The 24,322-nt window shown below is 40.7% G+C and overlaps 1 protein-coding gene across 10 annotated transcripts in view; it reads right to left on the bottom strand.

The window, feature by feature from the left end:
* Positions 1-22,832, bottom strand: part of snap91a (synaptosome associated protein 91a) — a 64,423-nt gene extending 41,591 nt beyond the window's left edge. For 9 of the 10 annotated variants that reach the window (XM_040012875.1, XM_040012876.1, XM_040012878.1 and 6 more), the window contains exon 1: positions 21,887-22,832. In XM_040012875.1, the coding sequence (XP_039868809.1) occupies positions 21,887-22,016 (130 nt within the window). In that variant the 5' untranslated portion in view covers positions 22,017-22,832. Of the gene's footprint in view, positions 1-1,158; positions 1,165-21,886 lie in introns of those variants that run through there. The other variant, XM_040012880.1, reaches the window with a different exon arrangement.
* Between the last annotated feature and the right edge of the window lie 1,490 nt (positions 22,833-24,322).

The raw sequence follows: 24,322 nt of genomic DNA, 5'->3' as shown, positions 1-24,322 counted from the left end.
ATAAATAGAGTAAGAAGATTAAAAAATGAATAAGAATAAAATCAATAAATATTAGGTAAAGCCTAAATTAATAATAGAATAACAGGATAGAATAAATAAGCATAAAATAAATAAACGCTAAGTAAAAGCTAAATTAAAAAGGTGGGTCTTGAGCCTGTTCTTAAAAACATGTACGTTCTCTGCAGCCCTGAGCTCCTCCGGCAGGCTGTTCCACAGACGAGGACCGTACCACTGAAAAGCTGCCTCTCCGTGAGTATGTGTCCTGACTTTAGGGACAATCAAAAGGCCAGCACCAGAGGACCTCAGGGTCCGCGAGGGTTCATATGGTAAAAGCAGATCTGAGAGATAAGAAGGCCCGAGACCATTAAGACATTTAAAAACCAATAAAAGAACTTTAAAATCGATCCTGAAACACACGGGGAGCCAGTGCAGCGATTCTAAAACCGGTGTAATGTGGGCCCGCCCTCTGGTCTTCGTCAGCACATGAGCTGCCGAGTTTTGTAAAAGTTGTAAAGTTGAAATATTCTTTTTAGGAAGACCAGAGAGCAGGGCATTACAGTAATCAATGCGACTGGTAATAAAAGCATGCATCAACATCTCCGTGTTGGCCCGAGAGAGAATAGGGCGGACTCTGGCTATATTTTTTAGATGATAAAATTCAATTTTGGTTACATGTTTAATATGTGGGATAAAACCAAGCTCAGAGTCAAAAATAACACCCAGGTTTTTCACTTGTAGCGAAGGACATAGTGAAAATGCCTCTAATTTAGACAAGAGTTTCTCTCTCTGAGCCTCGGGACAGATGATTAAAACTTCAGTTTTGTCCTGGTTAAGCTGTAAAAAGTTTTCTGACATCCAAGATCTTATATCTAAAATACAGTTAAAAAGGGCATCCATTGGTCTGGTGTCGTCAGGAGACACAGAGATGTACAGCTGCGTGTCATCAGCGTAACTGTGAAAGTTCACTCCATGCCTCCTGATGACACCGCCGAGAGGGAGCATATACAAATTAAAAAGTACAGGGCCTAGAACCGACCCTTGAGGCACACCACATGTCATTTTATGGATCTTAGAGGAGCATGTATCCATACTCACCATAAAAGTTCTGTCAGAGAGATAGGAAGTGAACCAGTTGTGTACAGCACCAGAGAGGCCCACCATGTGTTTCAGTCTGTTTAAAAGAATAGCGTGGTCTACTGTATCAAAGGCTGCGCTTAGATCCAGTAGCACCAGGAGTGAGAGCTTTTGGGAGTCCCAGTTACATCTAAGATCATTTAGAACCTTTAGGAGAGCCGTCTCTGTGCTGTGGTTCACCCTAAATCCAGACTGGAATATCTCCAGGATCTGTCTATCATTCAAAAAGTCAGTAATCTGAGTAAAAACAAGTTTTTCTAAGATTTTACTTAAAAATGGTAAGTTGGATACAGGTCTGTAGTTATTAAAATCATTACAATCCAAATTGCTCTTATTCAGAAGGGGCCTCACCACCTCCGTTTTAAAGGCTGCAGGGAAGACACCCAACTGAAGAGAGCAATTCATCATGTATAAAAGCTCAGCCTCAAAAAATCTATAAAGTGTTTTAAAGAGTGAAGAAGGGATTGGATCTAAAAGACATGTGGTGGGTCTCACTGTGGAGAAAACTTTCTGAAGGTTCTCAGCATTAACCAGGACAAAGCTGTCCAGTGTCTCCTCAGGTACAATCGAGCCCTCAGATGTGTTTACAAACATATCGCGATTAGATAAAATATCAGATCTGATGGCGCTGATTTTTCCCCTGAAGTGGTCTGCAAACTGCTCACAGAGCGAGTCTGTGGAGGTTCTTTGGGAGCTGTTAAAATCAGGGTTAAATAAATGATCTCTGGTGGAAAAGAGGACCTTGGGATTATTTTTGTTATTACTGATTATTTTGGCGAAGTATGAATTTCTTGAGTTCCTTAATGTATTATTGTACATTTTAAGTTGCTCGCAAAATATTTGATGGTTGATAGTATTTTTATTTTTCCTCCATCTCCTTTCTGCTGCCCTGCAATTTCTTTTGAGTTTTTTGACTTCTTCGTTTCTCCAGGGTGATACACGTTTTACGTTAATCTTTTTGGTGGTGAGTGGAGTAACGGAGTCAAGGCTTTTCTTCAGTTTGCTGTTAAAATAATTAAAAATAGAATCACAGGGTGCAGGTAAAATCACAGGGGAGCATCCGTCTAAAACCCTGGTAAAATTTGCAGCCACTTCAGAGGTTAGATAGCGCCTAGATAGCGCCTTTTAGATCACAACAATAGGATATCCACAATTTAGGATTCAGGCATTTGTTTTTTTCAATATTGTAATCATTCTATGATTGAGTAGATGATACTTTCTTTAAAGACAGAACACATTTGGGTTCAACTTAAATAAAATGTGTGGTATCCTTGGTCTCAGCTAGGTGAGGACCTGCGTAGCAGTAGAGACATTATAAGAGAGATACTCTTCCCTGTACAACTTTATTTTTGGACAAAGTCTGCAAACCTTTACATGTTTTCTCTTTATCAGACTCTCCATAAATGCAGTCTTTATGTCTACTTAATAGAAAATTAATTGAAAGAATCTTTCAAAAAGCTTCCCAATAAGTGCTTCCAATATGGCTCCTGAATAACAGGTCCTGCTTCTAGAAAGACTGTAGTATCTATTTGACTTTAAGCTGCTGATGTTCTTGAGTCATTTAACAGATTCCACCTATCTACTAGCCTCTGGCCCAGTGTTGGTCAAGTTACTTGAAAAAAGTAATCAGTAACTAATTACTGATTACTTCCCCCAAAAAGTAATCCCGTTACTTTACTGATTACTTATTTTCAGAAGTAATTAATTACTTAGTTACTTTTTAAAAACACGATTTACAACCTGAATAGGTGATAAAGCGATAGATCTTTCAGCCCAATTCTATTTTTTCTGCATAATCCATCATACAAAATGTAATCAAATGGAAAGTCTCTTTTTTTTTTAACTTGTTTTATCAGTTTTAATCTTTTAACTTTATGCATCAAGCAAAAACTTAATTATATGCAACATTCTCTGACTTGAAGAAATTAGTTTAACATTTAAACCTATTTTCTGCACATTCCAGCACATAAAATAAAATATTTTTTGTGTTTACACTCACTCTTTCAAATAGATGCAAGTAAAACATAGCAGAAAATAAATAAAGTCAAAGACTCAGCGGTCTTGCTGCTCTATTTTCACCTGTAAAGCAGGAGTGGGGTAGGCGGAGGTTTACCCTGGTGCAGATGAGCCGCAGCGGTCAGTGGAAGAATCCGCGAGTTTCTCTGTGAATTTCCCATTACGTCGTTGCGCACTCGGTGCTTGTTTAGGGGTTTTTTTCGCTGTAAAAAGACGTTTTCTTCCCACGCACAACAGACACTAATGTTTTTGTCACTTTTTATGGAATCAAACTCAAAGTAAGGTCAGTACTTCCACGCTTTAAACGCTGCATGCTCATACTCTCTCCCACAATCGATATATGATCCATTGTTGATCTGCACACAGCTGTTGTCACGAACGTCGCACTCGCTTACGTCACTGTCATGAGACATTCTTCTTAACAAAATTCTTATATTTTAATTAATTAAAGCAACTTTAAACATTTTAATTTCTTAAACACATTTTCAATCAAATAACGTTAGCTAACTCCTACATTTTCCACTTGAATATTAAATGTTTGTTGCTCAAAAATAAAGCTGATAAAGAGGCCAAAGCACGAAAAGCTTCAAATATCCACCCAAAAATAAGACCAGTGTTTAGCTGTGTTTCCTCCCTCCTGTTTATCAGCATCTTAGAGATAACGGAAAAGCCTCTGTGCAGGAAATCTATTCACTGGCAGACAGGAGAGGCATACCTTCAGCGACAGTGTGAGGAACGAGATAACTAGATGTGTGCTCAAAGTGATGGACAGAAAGGCAGAGAAAAGATGACCGCTGTCATTTTAATAGCCTTGATACAGCAGAGCAAGCCAGACACCAAATATTTCCGTTGAGTCTTGTCGATTCATTAACAGTGTCATATCCATGTCTGCACACTTAATGGCAGCACACCGGGGGGAAAGCTGAGAGGTGTCCATTCAATTTTCCTCTTTGGCTTATTATTGACTAAATGCCACTGCATCTGCACCTGGTACATCGTACAGTAGGAACAATCTGCAACCAGTATTGGGAACTTGTAAGTTTTACTTTAAAAATAAGACTGAATGTTTCAAAAAGTTATATAGAAGATTGTTTTGTTAACTTTTGTATTGCTAGTATAATAGTATAAAATGTTTTTGTTTCCATATCTATTATTTTTTTTAATCAACAGAAAACTGAAGTGGACACCAACATCTAGAGTCATGTAAATGCTCAATGGAGTGCCCAACTGTTGTCATTAAAAAATTGCAGCCTCTGGGGATGAAAGACAACTCCAAAGGGCCCCAAACTGCATTTCCTTGAATGGTCACATGGTTGATTTATAGAGAATAGTCTGAAAAAGAGAAAATATCCAATGAACAGCAGTTCTCTGGGAGAAAAAGTCTTATTGCTGCTAGAGGTCACAGCAGAATGATCAGACTTCTTCAAGATGAAAGGAAGACAACAGTAACTCGACTAATCCCTCGTTAATACCAAGGTCTGCAGAAGAGCATCTCTGAATGGACACAATGTTGTGCCTTGAAGCAGATGAGCCGCAGCAGCAGAAGACCAAACTGAGTGCCACACCTGTCAGCTAAGAGCATGAAACTGAGGCTGCAGTTTTCACAAATGGACAATGGAAGACTGAAAAATGTTGTCTGGTATGATGAGTCTCAATTTCTGCTGTGGCATTTGAATGGTAGGGTCAGAGTTAGGCATAAAGAACATGAAAGCATGGATCAATCCAGCTTGTATCAAGGGTTTAGACTCCTAGTGGTGGTATAATAATGTGGGGGACATTGTTTTGGCACACTTTAAGCCCCCTTATACCACCTGAGCATCATTTGAAATCAGTGATGTGGAAGTGACGGTACACAGATTAGCATCATAGATGAGCTGCCAACAAATCTGCAGCAACTATGTCATGCTTTCAGGTTGTGGACCAAAATCTCAAAGGAATGTTTCCTGCACCTTGCTGAATGTTTGTCAGAAAGCCTTATGGCATTTTGGAAGACAGTACGAGGTCCAGCTTGATACTAGCATACTCTTGGTGTTTGAGGGATTTCTTTTTTTTAAGGAATGTGCCACTGACAGGTTAGAAAGAAAAAATGGTAAGGTAAATGCCAACAACAACAAAAAACAATTTAGCGACATTAAATAGTTCCAAACTGTAGAGGTTTTTGGGTATAGACAAGAATCTTCTGGATTTAGACTTTGTCTTTGTTCATGGAGACTCTGGCTTTACTCAGCATCCTTGACATGATGTTTGGAGACATCGTGTAAGTCTGCTTTGAGCAAAAGTAAAATTTTCATTGACATTCCAGCAAGAACCACAAGCGGTGTAGACAAACGTATCTCTGCACCTTCTCTCGATAAAATTATTTATTTATGGACTGCTGTTAATTTTTCCTCATTCCATGAATAAATCAAAACCTGTATTCATCGGTATGAGTAGGTGGGAGAGAAAATGAATGAATAATGTTGTAAAAATTGCGTTCAAGGGCGTTTTGTCTTTGACAGTCGTGTTACAAGTCCGCTGCCTTTTTTGCTTCCTCTGTCATGCTTTCATCATGCAGCAATGATGGCTGCGCACGTCCTCTCAAATAGTAAGGCAGTGCACATGCCCACAGCACACGCACGAACACACAAACATGTAAAGTGTGTGAAGGATAATCCCTACAGGGCTGATGAGTCAGCAGCCTGCATCATCCTACGCTTTTCATCTCTCTGTCTGTCAGTCTCTCTGTCTCTGTATTTCCTCCTGTGAGGGTCAGTGCTGCTGTAAGACAGTGATGCAAAATACAAAGCTACTACATCTACTATCTCCATAAAGATTTTGCTTAAATCTACCCTAATCAGCATGTCAGATTCTAGCTGCAGGTTGTGAACATTAAATAAAGAATCTGGTCAGATCTGCTTGTGTGAAACTGTGCAGGATAAAGTCGACGGAAATATTTCAAAAAGGAATGAGAATCGAATCCCAATCGTACTGCAGGATAGGAACGTGGGTAGAGTCTCAGTTCAGATTGAGATTCTTAGCAGCAATTCAGCAGGAACTCCTGACTCATCGTCTCCCCTCCTCTTCCCTTTTAATTATTTATACGTGCGAGTATGAGTAGGAACGAGTGACACGGGGGACCCAGCGTAGCTGAGTGCTAGCACGCACAGATATAATCACCCTGACTAACAACTATTTGCATGTTTGGATCCACGTTCCGTGTACTGTGTGCAGAAATATGCAGCAGATGGAATCATAAATATTTTTATGGCATGGCTGCCTGTCTGCACCCTCTCTGCATGGGAAACACCAGCACAGTCCTAGCTTCTAGTCCAGATTCTGGTTCAAATCTTTTGTCATAGTTCACCTGTTGCAACAGTGAAACTTTACTTTTATGTGTAAAAATGAATTCCCAGGTTTGCTGTTAATTATTAGTAGTCAGGTTCCAAAACTCTCCACATAATCCAGGTTATGTTAAAATCAGTTAGGCTCACGACTCCGTTGATTGAGCTCGGCAGCGTGCTATACACCACTGCATCCGACGCTTTCCATTGTGCTTGGTGATGTAAGGCTTGGATGCAGCTGCTCAGCCATGGAAAATCATTCCATGAAGTTTTCTATGCGCTGTTGTTGAGCTAATCTGAAGACCACATGAAGTTTAGAGGTCTGAAGCGATTGACTCTGCTGAAAGTTGGTGACCTTCAGCATCCATCAGTGTTGGGAAGGTTCCTTTTAAAATGTATTCCAGTACAGATTACAGAATACATGCCCCAAAATGTATTTTGTAACGTATTCCGTTACGTTACTCAATGAGAGTAACGTATTCTGAATACTTTGGATTACTTAATATATTATCATGCTTTTTACAACTACATGAATGTACTATTGCTGTGTGATTTATTACTATTACTGAAGGTCCGCAGATCCGAACCATAGTAAAGGGACCTCTGGCTAACATGTCGGGCTCGTAGCCGAAAAATAGCTTTACTTTGTTGTCTGGGTCAAGTTTGAGACAGAGAGAGGCGTTGAAAGGTTTCTCCAACAGAACTTATTGTTTCGGAGGAAAACACGAACACAGTCGAGTCTTAATAGCTTACTTACAACTGGGCTCGTCAGCAGTGTTGGTCAAGTTACTTGAGAAAAGTAATCAGTAACTAATTACTGATTACTTCCCCCAAAAAAGTAATCCCGTTACTTTACTGATTACATATTTTCAAAAGTAATTAATTACTTAGTTACTTAGTTACTTTTTAAAAACACGATTTACAACCTGAATAGGTGATAAAGCGATAGATCTTTCAGCCCAATTCTACTTTTTCTATATAATCCATCATACAAAATGTAATCAAATGGAAAAGTCTCTTTTTTTAACTTGTTTTATCAGTTTTAATCTTTTAACTTTATGCATCAAGCAAACATTTAATTATATGCAACATTCTCTGACTTGAAGAAATTAGTTTAACATTTAAACCTATTTTCTACACATTCCAGCACATAAAATAAAATATTTTTTGTGTTTACACTCACTCTTTCAAATAGAGTGTAAAACACAGCAGAAAATAAATAAAGTCAAAGACTCAGCGGTCCTGTTGCTCTATTTTCACCTGTAAAGCAGGACTGGGTAGGCGGAGGTTTACCCTGGTGCAGGTGTGCCGCGGTCAGTTGAAGAATCCGCGAGTTTCTCTGTGAGTTTCCCATTATGTTGTTGCGCACTCGGTGCTTGCTTGGAAGTTTAGGGTTTTTTTTTTCGTTGTAATAAGTTTTCTTCCCACGCACAACGGACGCTAATGTTTTTGTCACTTTTTATGGAATCAAACTCAAAATAAGGTCAGTACTTCCACGCTTTAAACGCTGCACGCTCATACTCTCTCCCACAATCGATATATGATCCATTGTTGATCTGCACACAGCTGTTGTCACCAACGTCGCACTTGCTTACGTCACTGTCATGAGACATTCTCGCAAAAAAAATCACAGTTTTAGTAACGCAGTAACACAGCGTTCCTATGGGAAAGTAACAGTAACGCGTTACAAGTAACGCGTTACTGCCCATCTCTGCTCGTCAGGCACTCTTCTTGGCTGCAGTGGTTATTATTATATTTACATGCTTCCAGCTCCCGTTTCTGCTCAATGACAACTCGTACCTTTCCACTCCCCTTTTTCTCCCTCCTCGCGCTCACAGACACATAACGTGTATGGCGGTCCATTCTCCCTGCAGCACGGACTACACTGCCCATGAAGCTACATTCTTTAGAGCTATGCCTGTAGCATTCTGCCTGTTAGCTTAGCACAACAACAACAACAAAAAGGCGCTCTCTCACCCAGGAAACACACAGTCGCAGAGAGAGCGCACGTCACCCTGTAACCATGGCAACCATAACGCTGCCGCCTGGAACAACAGAACATAGCTGTCAAACAAAACCCAAACAGTCCTGACCCGCGACAATATGAAACAGGAAAATACCGCCGTGTAAACCATTTATTTCAACAAAGTAACTGTATTCTGAATACCACCTTTTTAAACGGTAACTGTAACGGAATACAGTTACTCATATTTTGTATTTTAAATACGTAACGGCGGTACATGTATTCCGTTACTCCCCAACACTGAGTGTAGCAAACACACATATTTGTGTGGAGGATTCTCGTGTGATGGCCTGCAGTAGCATGGACACACTCAGGCACCTGAAATGCTTAAAGGACAGTTGGGAGGCTTCATTCTGTGGTATTTTGTGAATTACAACCCCAATTTTGGTTTTATTGATTGTTCCTGAAAAATAAATGTAAAAAATCCATTATAGCTTAAAAACAGGAGGGTCAGTCTTGTACTGTGGCCACAGTATACCTTACCAGCATACAGCTTGTGTCCTTCATTTAAAGCCTAGGGAACAGTTTAGCCGTTACACAAGGTTATTTGTGACATGAAGATTATAATAGCCTCTACACTATTCTGCACATTTATTATTTTATTTTGTTCGCAAATGCGCATGCGCACACAAACACAGATTTTTCCTGCTCTATTTTACGACCACAGCACCTGAGCCGTCTTTGTGCAATGTACCGAACAAAGACAGGAGATGCATGATCATGTTGTTCCAAAACAGGAGGAGAGAAAACAAGAGATCCGCACCTGTTTGAATAAGAGGAGCTCATTCAAACAGGAGCTCTAAATGATACGCGCATACATGCAGCAAAAATGATAGCAGACTTCTGTTGCAAAGGTGTTCCCTGAGCAGGTGGTGCTGCTGGATTATATTGACTGGGCTCGATCTTCTCACACTTGGAACTTAACATGTGCTCTGTTGACCTAAATGTTCAGATAACTGTCACAGAATGCTTTATCAGGATGTTCGCAGCATCTGCCACACCCAATAACTCTCAAGTGGCAGGACTCGGATTTCAACTAGCTCTTCCTTTAACGCATCAATAACTGTAAGCGATATCAAAACCACTGCATGTGAGTGCAACTGAAGGCACACCACCAAGCATGAGTGCACCACAAGATGCACACATATATGTGCCATAGCGAGGCCTCCTGCACCAACAACACCCTCGACATTTTTCTGTTCTTTTTCATAGATTATTTTTTACCAATGTGTCGAGAGACACTTGGGACATGCCAAGGTGGTTTCCTAGGCAACAGGCTCTGGTGTTTGCAGTGACATCGAGGATGCGGCGAAATTTCTTTGAAATCATCTTCACAGTAGCAAAATGATAGGGGTTATCTAGCCAAAGCCAGATGCATGTGAGTCATACCAGCCTGAACGTGGCTGAGAGCAGAAGCGGCTCTGAATCTACATATATACTCAGCTTTACCCTTCATATAACCAGTGGTTATTTTATCTTGTCATATCCATATACAGTAGCTCCACATCTGAACAGATGATACATAAACATGAATATTGGTTTATTCAGTAAGCAGTGTGAGTGTGTGCATGTATGTGTGTGTGTGTACGCGTGTTTGAGTGTGCAGAGCGTGATACAAGCCATGCTGCATGAGTTTACACATGAATGGACCACGAGAGCGCAGTGGTTATTTATAGCTCCTTTCACCCTTCAGCAGCATGTAAGGGGAGGGGGGGTTTGTACCCACAATGCACTGCGCTCCATAGTAGCATGGCACCAATGTGGTGTGGCAGCCAAACAAAGAGGGAGCCATTGGGATTCAGACGCTGTGGAGGCTGGAAATGACATCTGAGGAACAAGCAGGCATCCCATATAATGTTGCAGTTACTGCTGGTGGACACAGATAGCAGCGTCGTATGGACGCTTTGGCTTTTAGTGACACTTCACCCCGCTGCTGGTGGAGTTTGTAGTTTTGTTTTTTCAGGATCCCACATTCATTTGTTTCTGTATATTAGTGTTTTTTTAATAATTGGAAAAACTTATTTTGATCTGGCATTAATGTCCTGATCTTATCTGCTATATCCTGTATAGTGGCTTGTCGCACTTAGCTTGTGTAGAAATATCTACATTTGTGTTGACACTTACAAAAAAAAGCAAAAAAGTCCTGCTATATTCTTATGTTATGATACGATTTGGAATAAAAGAGAAGAAGTTTAAGAAAATGTGATCAAGCACAGTTAGAGTGGGAGACAGGCACTTGGCTTGGTGGCGATTAGTAGGTATTAGCATGGTTAACTAACATGGTGTATTAGTTAGTGATATTACTTTTTTTTAGCCTGACTGGCACTCATTAAAGGTGTGCGCTCAGTAAAGGTGGCGGATCAATTTAAATATCGATAGCATCCATACCAAGGATTTTTTTGGGGGGGTCACACCTATTATTTTGCCCCAGAAAAGCCGTACCAGATACATGTTTACACAGTACAATATAAATGTGCCCATAGACCTTGAACAGCCTGATTTACTGTGATGATAATATAGTCTGAAATGAACCTTCACTGTTCACTGGACTGGTTCATCGCTCATCATATGACTAATCTTTTCTGTCGGTGAACAGATCTGTTTTTGCCAGCTATATTTACTGATTAGTCTTCCTCTAATTACTCTAATTGTCCTTCCTCTTGCCCACATCCCCTGTATCTGAAAACTGCTGTTGCTATCTGAGATTTAAATTAAACAACAAAAGAAAAACTTACTTATATTAAATCAGTTCTGCCTTCTGTCTTGCTGTGGGCCTTTGCTACACTAGTCAGTGTATTAGCTGTTTATTTCCCCTAAGTATGAGGGTCTTCCCTGTGTAAACAGAAAATTGTCTAGCTTGTGGATTTCTCTTGGATGCAGCAAGTTGTGCTCTGAGGAAGGTTCAGCAGACAAAGACAAATATCAGCCCTGTGTGCTGAACCATGTGCTGCAGCCAAGACATTTTTTGTTGTTGACTTTTTTAGGGGGTTGTTGCACTTGTTTTTCTGACAAAGAAACATTTATCTGTGTGTTTGTTACAGAACGTGTGCCCAGAGGTGAGGAAGCACAGAAGAAACATGGTACACCACACATAAGTGTGCACATAGCACCTGATGATGTTATTTACTCTCTGAGGTCTAATTCAACATAGATGGCACCCTTTAGCAGATCATTACATGAACTACTACATACTTTTAAATACAAGCGCGTTCATGCTCACAGGTGTGCACACGGGTGATCACACACACAAACTACACCCTTTTTGGCTCCTACCTCAAAGCACACTGTGCGCTGTCGATCTTACGTGCTGCACAATAATGTTTAATATTTAGTATTTACTGTTATATTTCCCTTGATCATCGTGATGTTGTTTATTATATTGCTCTCTTTTTCTTCTGCTTGTTTTCCTTTTTTTTTTTCGTTCTCAACAGGTGATCCAGGTGATTGATATATGTATTTTTTGTCTGCTTATTTTGTTGGTTTTTGTTTTTTGCCCTCTTCTCCGCTGTTTTTCTTTCCCTCTTTCTTTCTCCCCTTTCTTTCTCCCCAGTCAAGTCTGTCCCGTATTTAGCAAGTGAAAATAAAATAAAATAAACAATAAAAGGTGAATCAAATAGACCATTACGGCAAGGCTGGGATGGTCCATTTGGTAAAGTAAATCCGTTGGGCATCTTTCTTTGCCTACGTTTTTCTACACAAAAGAGCCAAACGGGACAGGCAACAAAAAAAAAACAAAAAACATAGATGGCAACTTTAACTTTAACTATATATGTTGGAGAAAGGATAAACTGACTTTTTGATGTATGTCAGTTAGCATGATGATGATGATTAATGTTATATTATTATTACTAGCAAAAATCTACCCAGCTGGAGTCTTTTCCAGGCCAGTCTGTGGCGCTTCATTAAGGTATTAAGGCAGACATGTATGTTAACTAATCATGTTATTCTTTTTATCTTCATTATATCACTATATGTGTGTTTTCTTCTTTTTCTTTGCAAGCTAGATATTCCTTCTGCAGAACAAAGTAATCAGTTACTATTAGCATCACTGTCTGATAAACACTTATTTACAGACTTGCAAGGCAAAACATTTCAGTGACCTCAAACTGCATCTGTGCTACAATTTGTTTAGGAACATTTAGTTATAAACCACAATGTACACATAATATACACGTGATGTAACGTACACGTAAGGTGACAGGTTGTTAGCGGAGATCAGCTAGCAGTGCTTGTAGTATACAATATTTGTAAGGATTTGAATGTTAATAAAATAATTCCCAAAAGCTATATAGATACTGATACCCTAAGCAATTCATATATTAAGTTTAATCAAGATTCACTAACAAGGACTTAAGGAACGGACTACATACGTACATATGATAATTATAGTAAGATTATTATTATCATTATTATTATTATGCAACTTCATTGTCAAGATTTAGGAGAACAGTTTAATAATAACTAACATGATTACCAAAGGTTAGAGTTTTGGTCAGGGTTAGGGCCATTATCAATGATAACATTGAACTTAGTGGGTTAAACTAAACTCTTAAGAATCAACAGAAGCAGTAACAAACTACTGAAAACAATCTAGCCTTGAAGTAGTTTTGAAGTAGAGTCACATTTTCTTGTGACACTTTGCTTTTTATTGCAAATGTCAGATCCTGAAGCAGATAGAAGGAGCAGCCTAATAAAACAGCAGGAAACCCTAGCCTCCCTGCATTATTGATATGCAGTCCTGGGTACAGACATGCCCCTTTACTGTGGGAGATTCTGCTGTTGTTTACCTGCATACCAGAACAAAGGAGTGTACGCTTGCATCCAGTCCTGCCCATTTAAGCACAATAACCCCCTCTGCCCCAAAAGATTCATCTTCACTGTAATCAGCATGTTTTCATTCTCAGGCTAGCAAACTCAAGGGCACTGCGACCTCTAAAGAATATGAGTAATAGGCCTGAGAGGGAGGGTAAGAGGTGGGAGGAATTAAGAGAAAAGGAGCAAATACTTTCAATCTGGTGCTCACATTTAGAGTAGATGGTCGGATAACAGCGGCATGGGGGATCCATAACCCGGTTCATTAATCTGGACACACACTGTTGGTAGAAGAGTGCACCTCCCACACATTGCTTGACATTAGAAAGACTTTCGGAGGCTTTTGCAGAGCCCCGCTGTGCGATCAGCGCAGCAGTACATGGCCAGCCTTCTCAACAACCTCCTTTTATTCTTGCACTTGTTCTCTGAAGCTCATCATTAGGCAAACACTGCACTTGAACAGTATACAGAAGAGAAGAAGAACGAGTGGGAGTAGAGATGATGCAGGAGAGTCTGAATAAATAAAATGAATATCACAGTCCATAACTATTTGGACATTGCGTCAGTATAAGAAAAGGAAGAATTGTTTTCTAGACAGTTGGACACTTCTTCCCCAGCTGCACCATTTTAAGCAAAAGTCTTTAAGAGTTATAAAGGGAACTGGTCCATCACAATTTCCAAGCACAAGAATACAGAATGGCAAGCTTGCAGGTAGAAATCAGAAATCTTTTGTTGTTTTTTAGCTTTGAAATACAGTGAAATTAGGAGTGAAGTTGGTAATGAAACCATGGAGAATGAGTATTGCTGAGTAAAAAAGCAAAAAAGAAGCAGGTAAACAAAATGTAAACACTGTTAAACTTGATAGAAAGAAGAAAGTGTGGTTAAAAAAAAGGAACAATTCTTGAGATGAAGCAGGCTCAAGGCTTGGGTACGTCTGGCTGCCAATGGAACTGCCAGCATGTTGGCACTTTTGGGTGATTGCACTGCGGGCGAAAGCCACAGGACGAATGTAGAGGTATACGGGAACATGCTGACATGCTGTGTTCAGCCAAATGTGGCAAATGCTTTGGACAAAATTTCATAATTAAAAAATTCTAAATTGCTAAACAGGCAACTTTTAGCCCTTTTACATTAGTTTGTACTCCGGTTGGTTCTGCGCAGCTTGAAACGTATATGGGGTTTTCCATTAGGCAGTAATACCTGGTAATAACCAGAACCCTAAAACCACATTTTGAGCCTCAAAAATGCCTTCAAATTTTTCAGGACCGGCATTTTGTCCCCAAATTGGTGACGGTTCGTCCCAACAGGTATAGTGGCATGTCAATTTTTGGTCACCACAAAGTTTTTTCAACAAATGCGCACACGCACACACTCACACACTGTGACAACAGCAAGCTGTCGCAGGTGTCAAAAACAGTAAGATTACAGCACTAGATTGTACTCGTAGCTCACAGGATCTAACCGAAGCAGCATGAAAATGTACACTGCAGAAGCAGCCAGCACTTTATGTGACGATATCCACACTGACAGCACAGGGTCAACAAGTGGAGGTGCTTAAAAAGATGTCACTTTGTGTCAACTTTACTGACATATTTCAGGCATGCCAAGCCTGTTACAGAGAAAACTGGGCATGTCTTCAGCATTTCCACCATGCTTGGAATGAAGGCCAAGTCTCTGAATCCCACTGAAGATAAGCTAAGCCATGCTAACCTGCCTGTGGCTTCATATTTGCTACAGATACAGAAGTAGTATCACTCTTCGCATCTAATGCTATCCGGGAAAGTGTGCTTCCCAGAATGCTCACTCTGGATTAATCCCTCAGTGCAGAGACATGAATCTAAATTGTAGGTGTGAAGGATCGCCTGTCTCTCCATGTTTGCCCTGTGAAAGGCTAGTGACCTGTTCAGGGTTGCCATTCTATCACATTTGCACATGGAAAATCATAAAAACAAATATCCATAAGATGGATATTTTACAGAGATATTGTCTGCACTAGACCGCCTTTATTTAGGGCAAATAAAGTTGAACATTAACCATGTAAACGAATACAGACACGCTTCAAGCCCCTTCCCCCATCCTCCATCCTACGAGGAGGCAGGAGGCCTCTCAAACATGGTAGCACATTGATGGTGACTCATGTTGTGGTAACAGCACCATAGCAGCCAAAGTGGACTCAGCACGCTGTTTATGTTTCTCCCCGCCTCCAACACACACACACACACAGAAGGTATTGTATCCTGTGTTTGCTCTAAGCAGAGTATAATCGTGTCTCTGGGTAAAAAAATGAAAAACCCCCTGTTCATCAGAGTGACTGGATTTAGAGCGGTGGGAGAGCTGGTGATAATGATTGCAGAAAAAAATGGACAGAATGTCAGCTGTGACGCTTAATCAGGTCATTATAATCAACATTGCAAAGGTTTAAATATTGTGTAGATATAGAGAAGCAAAGAGAAGAGAAGAGCAGGTGGAACATGATGCCATACATTTCTGAAAATATAACCTTCAAACTGTAAACCTGTTATAGCTCCCTAAACAGCATGAGGATTAAGAGGTGAGGGGCAACATAAGCAGTGGCAGCTAGAGATGGAGGCTATTAGGAACAGCAGCAGGAGTTGTGGTGCCCGTCCCTGAAAACAAAGAAATCTTCATTTAGCAGATGTTAAAATCCTGTTACACTAGCTATCTAGTTGCTTCCCTTCAGGCTGCAGAAACCCTGTGTGTCCTCTGATCCACGCTCTAGGCCTGTATCTAGTTGAAATTGTTGACCAACTGCGCAAAGAGATGCATTCAAGCACTGCTCATAAACTCCTAATTTCTAAGGCAGTGAAAAACAAAACGGTCTTTGCAGGTAATAACAAAACGGACCTGATGGTTGAAGTAGTTTTGTCGCAGTTGCTGTTTCAATGTGCTACGGTGGCAGATGTTGAGTAATCCACCGACTCCAATCAATCCAGGCAGAAAGAACCAAAGCGGCATCTCGAACACGCCCACAATGGAGGAGCAGCATCAGATGCGGTGGCATTTCTCTACTCAGCCGCCGCCTCTTTAAAATTCTAATATTTCAAAACAGCAGCATCTCACCGTCATCCCACACATCTCTGTTTCATACATTGATAAGTGTGGTGAACATGGCTTGCTTGTGTCATTTCTCACTCCACTGTGAACCTCTGAGCGTACGTGCGTGCCAGCATGGCAGATGGCCACACTAATAACATTTCTACTGATTCGTTTAAACTTAAAGTTAGCCCATGTAATTTACTGAAACATTAACACATTTTAAAAAAATACATTGTATCTCTTAATTGTGCACATATAGTTCAGGAATTGTACTTTCACACAGATGTCCTCATCTTCACACCAAAACAATGAGAACACCTGATATTAATTCATTTTTATTAAGTTTATTTATATAGCACCGAATCACAACAACAGTCGTCTCAAGGTGCTTTATACTGTAAGGAACAGACTCTACGATAATACAGAGAAAACCCCAACAGTCAGACAACCCCCTATGAGCAAGCACATGTCGATGGTGGGAAGGAAAAACTCCCACTTAACAGGAAGAAACTTCCAAGAGAACCAAGCTCAGGGAGGGGCAGCCATCTGCCATGACTGGTTGGGGGTGAGGGGAACATTAAATGTGCCTGCTTGACTTTTCTGCTGTTTATAAAAAAAATGCCAGAAATTCTGGTGAGCATATTTCCTTCCTCATAAAAGCTGGATTTTAAATTAGCTTGAAATCTCTTAAGCATGTTTGCAGTGACTCTTTGTTTATGGCACACGTTCAGTGCATATTTAAGATTTTGTGCGACTGACACAAACTACCAGACTTTTTAGAAGTGATCTTTGTACACTGCTATAATCCTCATCCCCTTTAAAACTTTGGCCCATTAAAGCACTTGACTCCCAGCTGCACCTCCTCACTTGGATCCACATGCAAGTCTATTCATGCTGGGATGCTGCCAAAGGTTTGTGAATGCACACATGCAGACACGTGCTTGTGTGTTTGTGTGGAGGATATCAAGATCCATCTGTAAGACACACTCATAGCATGTGGGGTGTCGGGCAATCTGTGCTGCTGCCTGAGCACTAATCTTTTAAGAGTTTAGAAGACTTCCAATCTGCATCTCAGTCATCTGTCAGGCTCTTAAAAAAATTTTTTTTTTTAAAAAAAAGTGATATCAAATACTTGCTAAGCCTCCACAGACACACTTTTACTGAACTATTCATCATTGCGTTTTGTTTTCTCCAGCCTTTTAAAAACCCAAGGCAAAGAGGCATGAACCTGGAGACATGTCTGCTTATATTCTCATCCCACTCTTTTCTAATACCATCTATTTATTGTGCTTTTCATCCTCGGAAACACTACAGCACCTGATTCAGTCTGAATACAGTAACTTCTAATTTTCTCCTGTCTCTCTATCTCACTGCACGGTTTGGGGATCACAGCTTGTGGAGCTTACTGCCCTGGATGTCACTTGAACCAAACGAACACACATTTGGCTGTCAGTGGAACAATCCATGAGAGATATTTTTAGACCTTGAGCACACAGCTCCTAACACAAAGTGCCCTTTTACAATTCAGCATGTTTTCTACCCCCCCTTTTTAAATGACTTGCAGAGTGAAGTTAGTACATGTTTAGTGTATCATTTTGCACTGACAACAGACTGACCAACTACAAACATTATCTATTCACTTGGAGAGGGACAAAAAATGTGCTGCTGTCAGGTTTCAGGCAGAGTGAGAAGCAGCGCGTCACATTACAAGCCAAAAAGCTCCCAAAATGAAATACAACAAGGATTTGATATGCAAGAAGGCAATCAGTTATATCATTGCAGCATCTTTATGTTATTAAAATATGTAAATTGCTTCAGTAATAGAGTATCCTAGAGCCAAATACACATACATAAATCCATGTGATTGTGTGGATGACAGAGTGTATTTCCAGGGGTATTAATGGATGCCAAGCATGTTGATATAAAACAGGACTACAGCGGTGTTGGAGGATCTTGGCAACAAGTTTCACTGATGATTATGATGCATCTTTCTGCTAGCGGTAAAAGTAGACATTTGTTCTCCAAGCAACACACTGGGTAAATGTCAGCTATGGGTAAAACAGGATGTAATGTCAAACAATTTAACCTAAGGCTGCTTCTCCTGCAGAACAAATTACCTTTGTCACATACAATGAAGCAGTTTGATTGAAAAAAAAAAACAGTATGAACTCAAGAGCTCCATGAATTTAAAATGTTAAATTAAAATAAGTTCAGCTAAAAGATTTTCAGGTCTTCTTTTTTTTTTTTTTTTTTTTTTAGCATGTTGGCACTTGTAGCAGAGATTTTAAAAGCTAAATGGTACTAGCTTAAAGTTACAGTAAGCTATGCTAATGCAACTTATTTGTAAGAGTTGAAACAAGGGGTTTTACCTCCATGCATGTTCTGCCTGTCACTGCCAAATTCATTTTAATATATAGTCTTTATTTATTTTTAATATCGTGGGGGAAGCATGTTTAAAATGAAATGTTTAGCTTTAACATAAGATAAAATAACCTAACAAGGCTGTTAGCTTAGTGTAGGAGCAAGCTAGGTGTTTTACTTCTGTGAATGGCTACAGACAGGTTTTTATGTGTGCAGTTAGGTCCACAAGCTGTTGGAAAAAGACACATTTTTGTATTTGTTTTGCCTATACACCAACATGGTAGATTCAAACAATCAATATGTGACTGAAGTGTAGGCTTTGCAGACTTTTAATAAAGACTGAAAATTAATTGGACAATTGAGTGACGAGTAGTTGAGGTGAGGCCTGTTCCCAGTGAAGCGGACATAATGTCTGAAGTTGGTTTAAAGTGTTGAATTTGTATTTGATAGCTTATCACTGTATTTCAATATGATGCCAAAAGCACAAGACATAATAAGGCTGCAAAATCAAAATAAACCTATTAGAAAGAGAAACTAGGAAAAACTTTATGGACGCAGCCAAATCAACAATCTGAATTATTCTTAAAAACAAGGACCTGGCAGCTCAGCAACACCAAAAGACCTGAAAGACCACAGAAGACAACTGAAGTGGCAAATTATTTCCATTATTTTAAAAAAAACATTTTCACAACATCTAACCAAGTCAAGAACATCCTCACACAGGAAGAGGTATCACTGTCACATAGTCTATAATAAAGAGACACCTTCATAAACAGATATATGCAGAGATTACAACAAGGTGCAAACCCCTGGTTACACTCAAGAACAGGAAGAGCAGATTAGACTTTGCCAGAAAACATCTAAAGGAAAGTCTGCAACAAAAAAAAAAACGAAGAAGAAGAAGACAAAAAAGTGGATGGTGAAACCAAGATGAACTTGCAGCTGAATGATGGGAGAAGTATTGCGAAAGAGAGAAACACCTCATGATCCAAAGCAACACTATCTGTCAAACACGGCGGAGGAAGCGTCATGGCATGGGCATGTATGCCTGGACACTGACAGACAATGATTTCACCGTTATATTTCCAACCCTGGTGATTCTGCCTGTTTAAAATTACACAAACAATAATTTCCCTGTCAGGGGGCTGGGTCTGTGACAGAGTATTTTGGGTTATTTTGTATTAGTTCATCGTAGTTGAAGTTTAGTGTAGTTTATGTTATCGTCCATGTCTCCTTGTTTATGAGTCTTTTTCTGTTTGTCATATGTTATCTCCTTGTCTAGGTAGGTTCCCCTTGCGTCTCTCTCCTCTTTGTCCCTCTCTCACCAACTCTCTGTCTCTTGTATCAGTGTGTCCCAGTTCACGTCTCTCCATGTTTCCTGTTTTACTTTGAAAGTCTGTGTTTCCATGTTCAGTGTGTTTAGTTTTGCTTCCCCTGTGGCGTCAGGTTCATTGTGTCAGCTGTGTTTCCCCAGGTGTTTCCACTTCCCTCATTACCCTTCTGTGTCCTCTATCTCCCTCTGTTCCCCCTCTGTTGGGTCGTCTCTTTGTCTCGCGTCATGTACTTCCGGTCTCAGGATTATTTTCATGCTTCGGTTCAGGTTCATGTTTCTTGTCACAGTTTTCAGATGTACCTGTTCTGATTCATGTTCAGGTACCATGGCATAGTTTTCATGTTAGTTTTAGTTCATCCCAGTTTAGGTTTTAGTTTAGTTTTTCCCCAGCTCACCTTGCCTTGTTTTCTGTTTGATATCACCCTTAATAAACGGCTTGCTTTTTGTTATACTTCGTTTTTCTCTCACATGTCTGTTTTTGGGTCCACACCTCAAACACATCGGCCATCCCGGCCGTAACTCTTCCTCCATTAGTTTCTGTCTATATGGATGCCTATAACCTCAACAATTCAGTGACTTGCACTCACTGACCTCTCACCAGCTTGTTTCAATAACTTCCTAATGTTTCCAATTATTCCAAAACCAAATAAATGCACTAAATCGTTCATTTTGGGGGCAAAAGGTTCCTTGGATAAAAATCCAGTCAGGGATCACGGATTTCATTGGTGCAGGAAGAGGACTGAGGACATTCCATGTATTTCTATTTATGCCAAGTCTTTATGTTTCCCAGATGTGATGCATGGATGGTGTTTATATTATAGACAAATTAATTTTGTGTGTTGAATATCTTAATACAAGCTGTATTATATCATTGTGCAGAAAAAGCAAAAGGCTGTGTTATTCACATGTATGTGTTCTGATCAAATGCACAAGCTTGGTCTGTTTTTTGCATATTTATTGGCAAAAATACTTAAAGGCCTTGTGTCATTCATTTGCATCCTGAAAAAAACCCACTCTAACTGAAACCTCCACCTTTGCTGTGTTCACTATTATCTATTCTGCGCATGAGTCATTGGAGAGTTCAATCTAATTTATGTATGGATGACCACCGGGGATATTGACTGTCCCTGAAATTGTGTGTTATCAGTAAATACAGCCCCATTCCACCCTTTCCAAAAAGCTAATAGCCTTTTTTTATTAATTGAATTGGCACCGCCTGCTCCTTCATTTGACAACCCTGTTCGTGCAATGAAAGACATCTAGAAACTGCACCAAGAAACGAAAAAAGAAATCTGTGATAAATATGTTGGCAGTTTTTTCAGTGCTACCATAGAGGACAAGGTCTCAGGCAACAACCCCACCTGTGTGCTTAGTAGTACTGAAACTACTTTTAGCCTTTTAATTATGCAGTAACTAGCATAAGAGCAGCATTGGAGGGAGAGATAGCATGCAATCAGAGGGACTTTTATCTGTAAGTATCTGGTTGGAGACTTTGTGGTTTCCCTATTCTGGCTCTACACTAATGCACAGTCAGCGGGTGAGAGGCCATGTAATTATATATTAACTTTGGCTTGGTCAGTTAAGACTGAAAGCAGTTCCTGTTGGTGGTCTTTCGGTAGTACGTGTGTGTATGTGTGTGTGTGTGTGTGTGTGTGCGTGTGTGTTCATACACGTGAGTATATACTATGACTAGAAACCCATCCAAGCATATTAAGACACGCTGGAGTAACGGATGTGGGGGTGGGGGGCAACCATCATGGCTTTGGTGCAAGGCCTAGTTGTGCATGAGAAGGATAGATGGAGGGGTTACTTAGACGTAGATGTACTCACACTCCAAGTGTTTCTTCTTCGGGGCTGTCTGTTCGTGCGTGGTGGCTTTGCACACCGCTCGGCACACCTCGGATCCCGTCAGGCTGTACTGAGCCGCGGCGATGCGGTCCGTCAGCGTCTGCCCCGACATCTTCTCTCCGCGGAGTACAACCAGCAAGCCTCCAATATGGTCCTACCCCCCCCCTACTCACACACACACACACACACACGCACGCCGGAATGAGCGAGCAGCCTCAGTAATCCCAGCCGCCCTCGAGAACACCACACAGACACAGGCTCCAGGAAAAGAAATATTAGGGCACTTTCTAAAGAGCCGCAATTGATTTGAGTTGCATAACAAGCGGAGAGCTGGTATATCCACTCAGATCTGCTGGATCTGCATGCGTTTCTGGAACAATCATGAACTGACTTTCTTCCCTGAATTCCAGTATCCGGTGATAACTACAGTCTATATGCAAAAAAAAGGGGGGGGAGGGGGAAAAGGAGAGGGCAAAAAAGTAAAACGCTAATCCAGGTTTTAATTCAGTGTTTTCCCCTCCGTTTTTTAATGAATTTCTTACTGTTCCGCGTTACGGTCGGACAGCCTCCCTCACAATGCCGTCCTCCCTGGATGATGCTTGTCTCTTGCCTCCCCTCCTCCCTGTCTTCCTTCCGCTTGTCTCCTGGATAATCCTTACCACCACCACCAGTCTGACAGTCCCTGAGTATCAGCGGGGCGTGCAGGGGAACATCATCATCATCTTCATCCCACACCATCCAGTGCAGCGTTTTTTTTCTCTGTTTGTTTGTTTTTCTCACTCTCTCCTTCTCCTTCTGCAGCCCTACGCTTCCTCTGCGCCTTCCTCGCCGTCAGCTCCGGGGATGCGCGCTTCAAACCGGGTCGTTGGATGGCAGTGCTTTCGGTGGACTTACATCCTTCCGTTTATTTAATTATTATTTTATTTATATTTCTCAACACGCCCTGCCCCCTCCTTGGAGTCAGGTGACGCAGTGTTACCAACCCCACTGCAGCCTCTTTTATCGCGAGAGCTCAAGGGAGAAGCGAGAGAGGTGGGGAGGTGGGCGAATGGGGTTGCTGCGTGAGGATGTGAAGGGTTAATACAGCTACTCTACAGGGTTTTGGTGCCTGTCATGCTGCTTCCGTACTACGAAGGTCATAAGAAGCGTGCAGCTTCAGGGAGCACGATTTTATATAACCACGCGCAGCCAATCAGCGGATTCGGCCCTGTCCATGGTGCTGAAGTCTTCTGGCGTCGTGCTCTCAATCACATTTTCTGATCAGCATTATGCAGTTCTATCAGTCGTTTTTCATTAAAATGTGTTAATGTACATTGGAAAGACCTACATATAAAATACAATACTTGTTCATGGCACTTAGAAATGTATTTTAAATATATTTATTTTTAATAGGGTATAATAACAGCTGTGACCTCTCTCCCATCTGACAGCGCTCATCTCTCAGTTATCAAATCATACTACTCTGGAGAAAATATGAAGTCTCCGTTTGTGAACTGCTGTTCACAAACGCTGTCCATCTAGTCTGACTGAGCTGGAGCTGTTTTGCAAAGAAGAATGGGCAAGGATCTCAGTCTCTAGATGTGCAAAGCTGATAGAGACAGACCCTAAAAGACTGGCAGCTGTAATTGCAGCAAAAGGTGGTTCTACAAAGTAGTGACTCAGGGGGCTGAATAATTACGCACACCCCACTTTTCAGTTATTTATTTGTAAAAAATGTTTGGAATCATGTATGATTTTCGTTCCACTTCTCACGTGTACACCACTTTGTGTTGGTCTTTCACGTGGAATTCCAATAAAATTGATTCATGTTTGTGGCTCTAATGTGACAAAATGTGGAAAAGTTCAAGGGGGCCGAATACTTTTGCAAGCCACTGTACGTAGCTGCTCAGGCTACTGTTGTTAGGACTCCCTTGCAGACAATGTTTATATGTTTTGCTCCTCTCCTGCTGAGTGTCTACTCAATGTAGGTGGAGTTGACCAACAGGAACTTAAAAGGGTACCATCTAAAGTCCATACTGATATGGTCATCTTAGAGACAAACTGACCTCTTGACTGCCTTTGTGGTGTTGCTGCTTTGCATCTTAAATGGAATTATCTGACAAGAATGGCTTTCTGTGTAGTAGAGAAGTCTTTGCTTCAGTTTTGGTTTTAGGCATTTTCTAGTATTTTATTACCCTGTTACTGCACTAAACAGCAGGTAGGTGTGTCTGTGTATTGTGCTCACACATTTTTCTATGTTCTCTAGCATCAGCTGATAACTTAGGACTCGACCCTTTTTGAGTAACTGTAGTCATGGCTGGCTCCAGAAAAACAAGATTCCGATGACGACAAAGCTAATGTGGAAACCAACGGGCAATGCGGTAGTGGCTGTCTATCTTTTATACACAGTCTACACCTGCTCAGATGAGAATGGAGAAG

This window comes from Simochromis diagramma, unplaced genomic scaffold, assembly GCF_900408965.1.
Source record: "Simochromis diagramma unplaced genomic scaffold, fSimDia1.1 OVJJ01000618.1, whole genome shotgun sequence".
Lineage (NCBI taxonomy): Eukaryota > Metazoa > Chordata > Actinopteri > Cichliformes > Cichlidae > Simochromis > Simochromis diagramma.
The sequence above is the reverse complement of the archived record's forward strand: the minus strand, read 5'-3'. Positions and strand labels throughout refer to the sequence as shown.